Here is a 14506-nt window from a genome sequence, read left to right on the forward strand (position 1 = left end):
CAGCAAGCCCTAGACTCTGTGGTTTAACCCATCTTACTCCCGGGTAAATAAGTGGAGGCTAAGACTTGTTCGTATAGTAAGCCCCAACGAACACAGTGATTTCCAAGCAAACACGCGAAGGATTTCACTGTCAGGCTACTGAATTCAGGCTACTCGTGAGTAAACGCGCCTGGAACTGCGGGGCACGAGCAACCAGCGTGCCTGCCCTGCAGAGCAAGAGGTTGCGCACCAAGCAAGACTCCCGCTCGAAATGTAAACCATGAAATCGAAGCTCTTCGCTCGCATTGCAAAAAGGAAGGAAGGAAGGAGCCTCCACTCAGGAGCGCTTCTTCCAAACACGCAGCAGGGGATGCTCCAAACTGGAAAGCGTCGGAATACTAAGCGGTGAGTCAGAGACGCGCCCGAATTGCGCATGCGCACGGCAGAGCAGCAGCGAGGGAGGCCCGGACTACCCGTAATGAAGTTTCCTTCCTCTCCCCCTCGCATCTCCAGATCCGAGAAGAGCGCGTGCGCCTTAGTTCCAGCGGCGCCTGCGCGCCGAAGTGTGAGGCCGTTGGCGCCTCCCTCCTTTTACGGTTACGAGCTGCCGTTGCTGCGGGTTTCCCTCCGCGAGCGATGACTGACGGGCTCGGGAAGGCGGAGTCGGGCGCCCAGGTGAGGCAGAGAATGACGCACGCGCACGCCCCCTCACCCCAGCCCCTCTCTCGCGCTAAGGGGAATGCGGGGGGGGGGGTCTCTCCCATCACCTCTCGCGGGTGGGGAGACTGACACAACCCAGCATCCTGTTTCCAGCAGGGGTCAGCTACAGACGCTGTCGGGAAGTCCTCAAGCTGGGCTTTTGCCTCTTCCCAGCCACACACAGTGGTACACAGTCTCTGAACGTGAAAAAAAAAAAGAGAACAGAAAAAAGCAGCCAATGATATATTTTTAAAACCTTCAGGAACCTTCTCCACAGGATGGTTGATGGTAGGTTACCTTGTGGAGGTGTGCAGCTGGAACAGGCCTTGACACTTGGAAATTTTCTAACCCATCTTTCAGCTCTCACAAGGCGGCTTATATGAGACTCTGGCCCCTCACACGGTTTTTGTTTTTCCACCTGCATTTCAATGACTCCTACCTTTCTAAACCGAAGGGTGGTGTAAAAAGACTTTAAATAAACTGAGGATAAAGCGACAAACAAAAGTTCGTACTTGTTCACCCAGCATCTGCCTTTGGACTGCCATGTCTCTGCTTCATAAACGGAGACGTGGGTCTGTTTCTCGTGGCCACACTTTTCTCCTTGCCTGCATGAGCCAGGAAGCAAGACTTCAGTTAAGTGTTGTTTCCCATTATGTCTGAAAAGGAAAGCTCTGGTTAATGGGTTCAAAACAACCCTGGATATAAAGCCCTAGTTTAGTGTTCCTTTTTTGGAAGTCGTTAACCAGGAGTAACGGGAAACCATAGTTAACTGAAGACCTGTTTCCCTGTCTGCAACTCGCAGCAGGGAGGAGCAGAGTACCTACCTTGCAAGCCATGGAGTTCATTCATATCTTGGCTTATTAAGGTGATTTACAGCCATCCAAACACAGCCAGAATCTGCTAAAGACTGCCTCCAGCCAACCTCACAATCAGCAGCAAGCTGGCCTGGTGGACTTTTCTGGGAAGTGATTCCATAGAGAAGGTCCTGGATATAGTATTGCCACATTTTTCCCTATCTTTGTGTCTTATGTCATAGCAGCATGACAAACAGTTTTTGAGGCCAGGAAAAACTCCACCAGCCTAATTTAGGTAGTCGGGGAAAGCATTGTAATGTGAAGCATTTGCCCTGTCATGCAGTAATGGGCAAATTTCTGCCAGTCATTTATCTTCTACATCGCTGCCAAGGGGTGGGGAGGAAGATGGCAGGGCCAGGTTTACAAGATGCTAGTGACAGCACTATGCAAACCTAACTTGACACACACCCTGCTTTCAGGATGGCAATTGTGAACTCTGGTGGCTGTACCAAAACTTGGGGAGGAGCCATGACTCAGTGGTAGAACATTTGCTTTGTATGCAGAAGGTCCCAGGTTCAATCCTCGGCATCTCCAGGCATGACTGTCTGCAGTCCTGGATAGTTGCTGCCAGCCATTGTAGGCAGTACAGCACTAGACAGACCAGTCTGATCTAGTGTGAGGCGGTTCCCTGTGTTTACAAATGAAAGAGATTTGACTCTTCTTTTTTTTACATAGAGAACTCTACAATTCTATTGTTTGTAGATTTAATATATGTCTGAAGTGCATTTGCTCCATAAGTGTGAAGCTGTTGTTAATTTATTTAGAGTATTCCATATCCCACTTGAAAGCCCCAAGAGGTTCTTAGAGTGGCGAAGAAAAGGTTTGTACAGTACAACTGCATCCAAAAAGATTAGCGCATATAATAAGAAATAACATGGTGCCAGGTTTATTCAGACTTTTTTGCCCTCATTCTTGGACTTCCCACTGAGGAACTCTTAAGACGAGTGGGTTGAGCCACTAGACTTCACTGTCCACAATGGAGCCAAGTCCTCCTTTGACCATTGGCAATTCCCAGACAACAGTTCCCAGCAAGGACCTCCGAGGCAAGGGAATGGAGCTGAGCAGCTGGACATTGCTCAGTCCAAGATGGAGCCAAGTCTTACTGATAGATGCCAGCTTCAGAATAAAGCCAGCCCCACTCTGAGCCTTGGGAACTGCTGTCTTCAGTACAGAGTGGCTCCTGGGGTTACAAAAATTGGCAATCTCTGTTTTCCAAAAGTTTATATAACCATTGAATGGTTATTAAGAAGAATACTTTCATTTCCATTACATCCGAGTTCCATTTTGACCATTTGTCCATGTCTCTCGTGTGCTGTAGTAGAGGTTAGGCATGTTGGACTACAAAAGCCTTACTTTGGTCCAGTTGCTATTTCTTAGCCTAACCTATCTCACAGGGCTGTTGTGAAAATATAATGAAGGAGGGGAGAGAGAATGCTGTGAAGTCCTTGTAGCAACAATGGGATTAAATAGAAGCTGGGGGTGTTCTTACAGTGGAATTTGTTAGGTTGGTAAAATTTTCAAAATCTCTTTGGAATGTATAAAAAATACAGTATTTAATAGTCCATTTGTAGGGATTAATATTTAATATCTTAACAGTTTGGCTTAAGACAGTTAGCACAGAGGCTGGCTTTTGTTGGGTTTTTCTTTCTGTAAAACTGTTAGCTGATTCCCCTGGGATGTTGCCCATCGTACACAGCATGATGCTAAATGGCTGCAGTTGTTTTGCTTTAAAACCTAGAAAGTAAACATACATCAGAAGCACAGGTGCATTAGTACTTAAATTATCATAATAATTTGCATACGCCGTTCTCCAGATAAGCACCTGCTGTTATATGAAAAAAATATGTGAACCTTTATTATAATATAATCGTATTCAGCCTGTAACAAACAGTGAGTGGGATACCGGTACTTCTTGAGAGTGGCTTGCAAAGGAGAAGGAGGTGGAACAGCAGCTATGGAGTTGCATAGGAAGCTGCCTTGCACTAGATCAGACAAGCTAAGTATTATCGACTCTGAATGGTGGTGGCTCCCCAGGGCCTCCTTCACATTACCTGCTACCAGATCCTTTTCATTGGAGATTCCAGGGACTGAACCAGGGACCTTCAACATGCCAAGTGTCTGCTCTGTTACTGAACTAAAGCCCCTCCTTCAGATAGTCTGTGCAGAATGTATTGGCTGTGAACTCAGATGTAATGGTATCCATATAGGTATGTAGTTTACAGGTGCTCCTGGATCCATTGCTGTCGCTTGTGGCCTTGGTGGCACAGAGTACCTTCTGTCAGCTTCAGCTGGTGGCCTAACTACACCCCTATCTGGTCAGGGATAGCCTAACCTCTGCGGCCCACGCTCTGATAACCTCTAGGTTGGATTACTGCAATATATTATACATGGGGCTGCCTCTGAAGACCGTTTAGAAACTTCAGCTGGTGCAAAATTTGATGGCCAGGTTGTTCACCAGAACAAGATGGTTTGAGCATATAACCCAACTGCACTGGCTGCCAGTTAGTTTTCAGGCTCAATTCAAAGTGCTTAGGACCTGAGGTCCTTAAGGACTGCCTGTCCCCATACGAACCAAGCCAGACCCGGTGCTTGTCATCCGAGACCCTTCTCTGTGCCCTCCCCCTGAAAGGTTCAGAAGGTGACAACACAAGAATGGGCTTTTTCTATGGTGACTTCCCATCTGTGGAATGCTCTCCCCAGAGAGACTCTCATGGTACCATCATTAGATGCCTTTAGGTGCCAGCCAAAAACATTCCTCTTTACCCAGGCCTTTGGCCATTAAATAATGTACAGCTTCTTAAATAGTTTGGAGAGGACTGTTACCATGATTATTTTATTATTATGCTCTGTACTATGTTTTTAATGTTGTGAAATACACTGCCCTGGGATCTTTGGATAAATAATATAAATAATAATGTAGTGCCTGTAACCTTTGTTCCTTAAATCTCTTAGACAGTCACTGTGAGGACCCCCTCACACATATGAGTGTGCTGTTGTGTGTGTGTGTGTGTTTTAATTAATTCCTGTTAAAATCATAATTGTAATTAAAAGTAGTACCACATCATAAAACCAGCAAAGTATCGGTCAAACATTTAGGGGAAATTAATCCAGCCCCACCTCAAAGGTATTTTGAAATATTAAAAAAATGAAGTCTTAAATTAAAAAAAACTATTACACTAAATAAAATGTCATCCTCTACCTTTGTGCTGGCTAAGACACAAATAGATACAGCTTGGGCTGAATGCATTTATCAGGAGGTTTGTCATATTCAGACACTGGCCCCTGCACATCATCCTCCAAAATCAAAGTGTAGTTTTGCAGTTTTTGTATAACGTTCCGGTATGTGATGTTTCCACTTCCACACTTGTATTTGTGTCTCATATCAAGCATATTTGCTTGTGCATTTTAACTTTGGTTAAGTATTCTATATTCGTTTTGTTAATCTAGATTCTCTCTGTGTATGGGAGATATACTGGAATATGTCATAATTATTTGCAATATTGCTGCTTTAAACTGCTTTAAAGGTCTTCACTATCCAACTCCTTGTGCAGAAAATGGCATGAGGAGTAGAACTTACATAGTAAAATTGCAGATTGACTATCAAAATTAATGCAAATTAAAGAGTGAAACAAGAGTCTGGCCAAACTACGGGACACAGTGAAAGATAGGTGTGCCTGGCGTGCTCTGGTCCATGGGGTCACAAAGAGTCGGACACGACTGAACGACTGAACAACAAAAAAGAGTCTTGGATGCAAGACTATTAGGGCAGAATATACCCCTGTTGTTGTTGTTTAGTCGTGTCCGACTCTTAGTGACCCCATGGACCACAGCACGCCAGGCACTCCTGTCTTCCACTGCCTCTCACAGTTTGGTCAGACTCATGTTGGTAGCTTCGAGAACACTGTCCAACCATCTTCCTCTGTCGTCCCTTTCTCCTTGTGCCTTCCATCTTTACCAACATCAGGGTCTTTTCCAGGGAGTCTTCTCTTCTCATGAGGTGGCCAAAGTATTGGAGCCTCAGCTTCAGGATCTGTCCTTCCAGTGAGCACTCAGGCCTGATTTCCTTAAGAATGGATAGGTTTGATCTTCTTGCAGTCCATGGGACTCTCAAGAGTCTCCTCCAGCACCATAATTCAAAAGCACCAATTCTTCAGCGATCAGCCTTCTTTATGGTCCAGCTCTCACTTCCATACATCACTACTGGGAAAACCATAGCTTTAATTACACGGACTTTGTATATAGTGTATATAGGACCTTGTATATAGGACCCCTGTATATAGTGCCTAGTCACGGTGACTATGTTTCGTGTGTGTCTTTCTCCTCGTACCCCAAAACATTTGTGGTATTGATAAAAACGCACCATTAAATTGAGAGACTTGTCCATCTAACGCAAAAATCCATATTGCATTAGGCTCCCTAGCTGTGCTGTCCATGAATTTCTTGGTAAATGTCATGAAGCTTGCAGACCAAAATAAATGGCCTGTTTGTTATCTAGAAAGTCTCAGCGTAAGACAAATGGGCAAATAAAGAAGAAAGATAGTTTGACCTTTTCTTGGCTGCCTACATGCATGTGTTTCGATCTAGCCTGCGCTTGAAACCAAAGCTGCTTTAGTTGCCCCAGTTGGATTATCATTTCCCTTGACCGAAAAAGACTGGACAATACAATTCTCTTAGTCTTTCTATATCACTCAAATTTAGGTGCAGCCAGCAACCAGATAAGGTGAGACCACTATCTTTTCTGTCGGCGAGTAGTAATGGAGGAAGATGTTTTATGGAAGTCGTCAGGTTAACAGTTCCTCTACCTTGCTGTTATGTTTATCTGTCTGAAGTTACAGAGAGATCATCTAGAGGTATTGGCACACTGAGGACCCTCAAATATATCTTTTTCCCAGTCGGTCCAGATGGATGAGGACAAACAAGCAGCAACTAACTGTAGGCAGGATGGAATGGGATTGTTTAGGGATCCTGGGTGTTTAGGAAAGAAAGTTGTCCAGTATTTATCTGCATCTTCAGCCTTGATGAATCCAGTTCAGTGCTTAAGAGCATTGCCTGATACTCTTTTTAGAAAATTTGTTGGTGGCAGTGGATTGAGCAATTGTTTTGCCAGCTTTGTTTAATTTGTAGACTTAACATTTTCTGGACTGGGGGAATCTAGCAACCACCATGCATGCCTTTGTTACACTGAAGGTCCAGTGTGTAATAATGCCTTTTATGCAGGTCATTTGCTGTCAAAATGCCTGGAAGCTAACAGCTGGCGCAGAATGTGGCAGCCACTTTCTTGATAGATGTACCGTGTTTCTCCTAAAATAAGACATGGCCATAAAATAAGCCATAGCAGGATTTCTATGCATTTGCGAAATATAAGCCGTTCCCCGAAAATAAGCCATACCCCGAAAATAAGCCATAGTGACGCGGCACCTCCCATTAAAACAGCCTGGAGAGGCGTGGCTATGCAGCATACCGATGCAACGTGGTTAAAATAAGTCATCCCCTGAAAATAAGCCATACTGTGTTTTGTTGAGGGGGGAAAAATATAAGACGGTGTCTTATTTTATGAGAAACACGGTAGGGAGGGGAGCCATAATCATGCTGCATACTGAACAAAATGCATTCCCTGAAAATCATTTGTTAAACAAGCATTCATATAATGAGTCCACATTCCCATGGATTCCTATGGGAGTATTTCTAATACTGTATGTAATTTGTACAATCTCTCCTACTCCCTGATTTCTCCAAGATCTCTCCCCACTCCCTACATGCATGGTTTCTGCCCAACAATGACTACCGCTGACCAGCAAAGCACAAACAAAGAAGTGGGCAAACTTGGTGCTGACCTTTAAAGTCCAGTATATCTGAAGGAGCATCGCCACCCCCATCGATCTACTCAGACACTGAGGTCCAGCGCCAAGGGCCTTCTGGCGGTTCCCTCACTGTGAGAAGCCAAGTTACAGGGAACCAGGCGGAGGGCCTTCTCGGTAGTGGCACGCGCCCTGTGGAATTCCCTCCCACCAGATGTCAAAGAGAACAACAACTACCAGACTTTTAGAAGACATCTGAAGGCAGCCCTGTTTAGGGAAGCTTTTAATGTTTGATGAATTATTGTATTTTATATTTTGTTGGAAGCCGCCCAGAGTGGCTGGGGAAGCCCAACCAGATGGGGGGTATAAATAATAAATTGTTGTTGTTGTTGTGTTGTTGTTGGATATCTGAATCTGCAGCATGTATATCAAGGTTTGGACATCATTCTTTTCATTTGTATAACTGAATTTTTGCATAATGAGTGAACAGATAGCAGGCCCTGTGTGTACATGCTGGTCTGTGCTCTGTTGACTTTCAGATTCAATTCAAGGTGCTGGCTTTGAACTATGTAGCCTGACTGGGCCCAATCTGCATTTGACAGCCCCAATCCTATATGAGGCTTTCCATCTTCTGTAATCAAGAGAATCCTGGCAATAGCCATCTTTAATCAGGAAGCTAAGATCAGTGGGGAAATGCAGCAGGGCTTTCTTAGTGACCTCAACACTATGGCACTCACTGTTGCAACTCAAGAGTCCTACCTCAGCACTAGCCTGCAAACTTTTAAAAATCTCTGTGGTCATATTTAGGAGGAATTTGCAATTCCATATTTATTTTATGTCTAGTTTAATATCTCTCTTATTCTAACACTTATAATTGATATATTATATGCTAATACAATATAACAGAATGTTGCTTATGGAGCATTAAGATTTTATTGCTGGATTTTAGATTGTAACAGAGTTTCTTTTATAAGCTGCTTTAAATAATTTTGGTGAAAGTACATAGAAATCAACCAAAATAGTAATGGTAAGTTTTATTGAAATGGCTTCACTGAGGATACAATGCATTCTGTTTATGCCATGCATGCTTTTCTGTCCACAGGTTTTTATTTGGATTCTATAGGTGGTGCCATGTCTAGAAATTTAAAAGTAATTGAGATATACTTTTAATTGCACATGCAGCAGTGCAGTTAAAACCAGCTGCTGGGAAGCCATTGAACTCACACTAAGTTTTGTGCACAATCAATACATTTAGCTTGTTGACTCATTAATTTCAATAAAGTTGCCTTTCTCTTTGTTTCCAAGCTGCTTGCACGACTTGAGGGCAGAAGTACTCTGAAGACACTTGAACCTTATCTGTTTGCTGATGAAGGATATCCTATTCATGGTAAAACATACACATCCTTTAAAATATTCACAGTAATAATTGTCTGGCATATTGGAAGATACATGGTAAACAAACAAACAAATTAAAATTTATGCTCCCCATTTTCTTTTTATCTTAGCTTTGGAAGGGAAAGGGTTTTTTTTTTCTCTTGCTGCCTGAGAACAAATTGGTTGGCATGAATGTGTGTTACACACATCAAGAAAAGAAAATATATTCACTTGCTTTCCAGAAGTGTAGCTGTATTGGTTTGTTGTATTAAAATAAATAATCAAATCCAGTGGGGCTTGCTTCTAAATAGACCTGCATAGGATTGGGAATTTGATTGTACTGAAAAGTTGCACATGATTTCAGGTAGAGGTGTGTGTGTGTTAAAGCTGAAAGCTGAGCCATTTGAAAGGTGCCTTGAATAGCAAATGCCTTCCTACCCTGTAGCTTAAACATTTGCTTCTTCGTTATTAAACAGGAGATATTGTTGAATTCCATGGTCCAGAAGGAACAGGAAAAACAGAAATGCTCTATCATCTTATTGCCCGCTGCATTCTTCCAAAATCTGGTGGTGGCTTGGATGTTGGTGTGCTTTTTATCGATACAGACTTCCATTTTGACCTGTTGCGTTTAGTGACTATTCTGGAGCACAGATTGCCCCAAGGCACAGAAGAGATGATAAAGCAGTGTCTGGGGAGGTTTTTCCTTGTTAATTGCAGCAGCAGCCCTCAGCTGCTGCTTACTCTTTTCTCTTTGGAAAACATGTTTTGCTCTACCCTTCCCTGTGCCTCTTGATTATTGACAGTATATCAGCCTTTTATTGGATTGACAGAGTCAATGGAGGCGAGAACCTTAGCCAGCAGGAAGCAAACCTAAAGAGATGTGCGCAGTTCCTGGGGAAGCTTGTAAGAGAGCACCACTTAGTTTTGTTTGCAACGACTCAAACAATCATGCAGAAATCATTGAACACATCTGAAAGCTCAGGAAAACACCACAGTGATGCAGATATGGACTACCGGCCTTACCTCTGTCAGTCGTGGCAACGGCTGATAACTCATCGAATCTTTTTCTCCAAACAGTGCCATTCAGGCAGCACAAAAGGATTTTCAATTACTGCTTGCCATGTAAGAAATAACAGTGTTGTAAAACGCCCATTTAGCATTACAGAATGTGGGATCCAGTTTTGACAGTGGACTGTTTTTTAAAAGTAGACTGCAATTTGACACTACAGTCAAGTTAATTTTTTAAAAACTTCTGCCAATTTTTTATTTAAAAGGGTTTAATTTTTTATGCCAATATTTTCTAAAATGTAAATAATAAAGATTCAGGATTGTCAGACTTTGTGCCATGCAGTACTGAAGCCTTAAAAAGAGACCTGTCATTCCAAAAAAGGTCATTTATCCATAATGTCTTTTAGCTGCTTTTGGTGCTCATCCCGTAGAAATGGAAGCTTTTTTGAAGCTGAGCACTGCACAGTTGAGCTTGATTCTTTGTTATGTAAGTGCATTAACTGACACTCGGCACTGCACACATTTGAACTTAATAGGAAGAACATAAGACAAGCTTGTTGGATCAGGCCAGTCGCCCATCTAGTCCAGCATTCTGTTCTCACAGCAGCCAACCAGATGCCCATGGCAAGCTCAACATAAGCACAACAGCACTCTGGCCACCTGTGATTCTCAGCAACTGGCGTTTAGAGGCATACTGCTGCCAGCGGTGGCGGTAAAACAGCTGTCAAAGGATACACACTAAGGTCCCACCCACCCCACCCACCAACTTGCATTTATCCACATTTACCCTTTCAGATGGGATAGTATTGGGGTTAAACTGGTTTGCTTACTTTTGGCCTGTAACTAGAGCTGCAGTTCTAAAGAGTACTGAAAACTATGCATGCAAGGTAGAACAAATAAAGTCACTGTCCTGCATAAGATCCAAGTAGAACATTTGTGTTTGGAATGCAGCATGCAACTCATCAAAATTCTGGCAGACCAGTTTCACCTAATGAGAAATGACCCGCAGTTCTGGCAAGAAAACCATATTGAATCAGTAAAGTAAATGCTAATTGTATTGGCTTTGGAAAGCTTCAAATCCTTTGTGAAATAAACTGTCTTCTGCATTATTTACAAATCCAGTACATACAACGGCTCCAAAAAGAGGAAGGTTCTCAACAAACATGGGCAGTAGTTCAGATGACCTTCCATTAATTGATGGTGGAAATGTATATTTTTGACTGCTCAGTGTGCATCATGTACGTTAATATACTGCAACCCTTCATAGGTCGGTTCTGTAATTTATATATTATGGATGGAGTGGTTGAGGTCCCCTCTTGATAACTCTGGCTGAACAGGAAGGTGCTGTGGAGTGATTTTGAACAGGAATTCATAGATTTTCCTATGAAATTTCTATTATGGACTAAAAAAAACCACCACTAGATTTTCTTTTAATAATGATTATTAATTCCATACTCAGACTTAGGGATAAAGTTAAGGAGCTATTAAACCATGGATTTTCTCAATTAGCTACTTAAATTAATGATCATAAAGTATTACTACCTTGGTCCTGTTGTAAGATGATTTATGAAGAGACTGTCAGAAGAAGAGTTTGGATTTGATATCCCACTTTATCACTACCCTAAGGAGTCTCAAAGCAGCTAACATTCTCCTTTCCCTTCCTCCCCCACAACAAACACTCTGTGAGGTGAATGAGGCTGAGAGACTTCAGAGAAGTGTGACTAGCCCAAGGTCACCCAGCAGCTGCATGTGGAGGAGCGGGGACGCAAACCCGGTTCACCAGATTACAAGTCTACTGCTCTTAACCATACACCACACTGGCTTGAATGAAAGGCACGCTTTCATTTCTTTTAAGATTAGATCTTCTTGACTCATGAGTTGAAAGTTCATCATATGGAGTCTTCTGCTAGATCAGACCAAAGACCTATCCTGTCCAGCACCCTGTTCCCCAGATGCCTGCAGAAAGTCCACAAACAGGAAGTGGTCAAGGTGCTTAGATGAGTCCAGCCACCCACGTGTATGCTTGACCCTTTTGGCAAAAATACTGGAAGATAGAGAAGATTGAGTTTTCTTCCCTAGAACCTCAAACTTAATCCCCAGCTTTGCTAAATCAATGACTGTCATGTTTCTCCTTGTTTCTGCTGTCTGTTTACCCCAGAAACCTGTGTGTTTCATTTAAGGACCAGGACAGGTCTGGGCTATAAGCCAGTCTCAGTTTCTTAGAGATGGGGAGCACCTTGCCTGCTAAAGAGCTCTGGAAAATTCAAATGTCTGTCAGATTTTTACGAATCTCTGGTCCCTTTAAATTTCCTTTTTCCTAGTGGTCCAGAGAGCCATGATGAAAGACTATATCATCCTGTTTTACTAGTTTGGTTTTTTTGGACCAAGCACCTTCTGTCATTGGTTTTGGCCTTGGGAAAGTATTTGCCTACATGGCTCCCGAGCCCTAGCAAAAAAAAAGTTATCTTTTTATTGTCTACCCTATAAATTATATTCACTGTGTGTTTGGGAGTGTAAACATGATTTATTTTTTAAATGAAGAAGAAGAAACCAGAAATTTGGTTACATTAAAATGGCAATTAGCAAACCTGTTATACTGGAGCTCTTGGACTGAAAGAGGCATTACCATGGCAGGGATTCTTCACCGTATGCCAGCTGAACAGCTTTGTGGCTTAGGTTGCTCTGTCTGTGTCAGCCCCCCCCCAAAAATATATATTTTCACAGATATTTAAGGGTCTCTTTGTGTCTTTCTCTATTCCTCTTCCACTGAGGGGAGATTGCTTAAATATTTTATAGCTGTGACTTCTGCTGCTAAAAGAACGAGTTAATCTCAACTGCATTTTTGACCTGGAGGGGATGCGGATATTAGTGCATACAGTATTTGGTGCAAACAAGAGGAGCGTTACTCTTTTCCCAGGTGGAAACACCATACCAATTCATCTCCGAGTTAAGTGGTGACTGAACTGCAACTATTTTAGGTCTCGAATGAGCCGACATTGCTCATCTGGAAGCTCTAATGCACCTCTCCAGTGGGTGCCATTCACATGTCGTTATTTATTAATTAACAGCTCCGCCAAGGGAAGCCAATAATGAGTCCATTAAAGCTTCCTCCCCCCTTCCCTCCCCCCACTTTCCCCTAAAAGGTAACTAAATAACTTGTATGGTAGGAACCATGTTGCACTGTTTCCTCCTTTGAGAGCACTTAAAAGTGCAATTTGTTTATATTTTGAACTATTTTATTTTATTTTATTTTAAATCCACCTAACTCAAGCTGCCTCTGCTCCCATTTGGAATGCGTTCAGCAGAAAGCTGGTGTGAGTCCTTGCTCTCTAGAAATAGCAAAGGAGCCTTTGCTTGGTTCAAGTGCCAAGCCCCTTGAAAGAGCCTGGCAGTCTCAACACAGTTCCATCATGCCATATGCAAGACTAGTGCCTATTACTACACCGAGGAGGAAAAAGAAGAGAGCTCCTTGCAGTAGGTAAAATACTTGTGTGCAAATACCAGTGTCTTGCCAACAGCTCCAGGGAGTTGGCTGGCCCAGACCACCAACACAAATGAGAGCTCAGATATATGGTGGGAGAATCGAGGGACCTCAGTCTAACAGAAATGATCTGAAAGAAAACCTTTTGCTCACATAAGTGGCAGCAACTGCAGTTGATCACAATCAAGCCCCTCACACCTTGTGGCATGCAGTCCTTCAGTATCTTAGGGTGGCTCACCATGTGCTAGACTGCTTTTGCAGTTTCAGTTACAGGTGGTAGCCGTGTTGGTCTTCCATAGTCAAAAAACAAAATAAAAATTTCTTTCCAGTAGCACCTTATAGAGACCAACTAATTTTGTTCTTGGTATGAGCTTTCGTGTGCATGCACACTGAAGAAGAAGTGTGTCTGAAAAAAGTGTGCATGCACAACGAAAGCTCATACCAAGAACAAACTTAGTTGGTCCTCTAAGTGCTACTGGAAAGAAATTTTTATTTTGTTTTGCAGTTTCAGACAGGGCAACAACAAAGTCCGCCATGGGAAGGCTAGGTGGGGCTTCATAGTTGAATCCCTGCTGTGATTCATCCCATGTCCTTTGTTGCCCCCATAGAAACATCCTCTTTCTGTTAAGATACAGTAGTTTCCTTTGTGCAGCAGATCTATGTGTGGCTCTCAGACTCCGTTCCTGTTCCTCATTCTGCCTTTGCCTGCTATTGCTTTCCTTTCTGGCTGTGCAAGTTTTCCTGGTTCCTTGGCTCCACCCTCTTGTTACCCGTGCTTTCAATGCATGCAGGCCTTTGAATCTGAGCTTCACCTGCTCCCATGCTATGGAATGACCTCCCTCTAGAGTTATAGCAGAGGCAGTTCTAGTAGATATTTCTGCTTTATTGCATTGGTTTCTTATTGTAAACATATTCAGATATCGAAGGATTGTTGATGGATGGAGCAAGCTTGTTTTCTGTGACTTCAGTGGGTAGGATCCAAACCTATGGATCAAATTGCAAGTCAGGAGATTCCAACTAAACATTAGAGGAACTTCCTGTGGCAAGATCTGTTTGGAAGTGCAATAGACATTTGTTTTGTTTGCTTGCTTGCTTGTTTGTATACTGCCCTTCATCTGAAGATCACAGGGTGGTTTACAGCATGAGAAACCACAAATGAGAACACCTCAGAATGTGATGGACTCTCAGTTACTGGAGGTTTTATATAGAGGTCTGATTGCTATCTGTCAGGGATTTTTAGTTGTGACTAAGTTCTGCACTGGCAGGGGGTTGGACTAGATGAGCCTCAGGATCCCTTCCAACACTACAGTTCT

General features: G+C 42.9%; 1 protein-coding gene across 1 annotated transcript; it reads left to right on the top strand.

Moving 5' to 3' along the window:
• The first annotated feature begins 522 nt into the window (after positions 1-522).
• Positions 523-10821, top strand: XRCC2 (X-ray repair cross complementing 2). The gene is given in 4 exon segments (XM_033165717.1): positions 523-654; positions 8636-8717; positions 9181-9474; positions 9477-10821. Coding segments are annotated over 4 exon segments (828 nt in total). The 5' UTR covers positions 523-615; the 3' UTR covers positions 9890-10821.
• Positions 10822-14506: the final 3685 nt, after the last annotated feature.

Source organism: Lacerta agilis, chromosome 12 (genome assembly GCF_009819535.1).
Source record: "Lacerta agilis isolate rLacAgi1 chromosome 12, rLacAgi1.pri, whole genome shotgun sequence".
NCBI classification, from domain to species: domain Eukaryota; kingdom Metazoa; phylum Chordata; class Lepidosauria; order Squamata; family Lacertidae; genus Lacerta; species Lacerta agilis.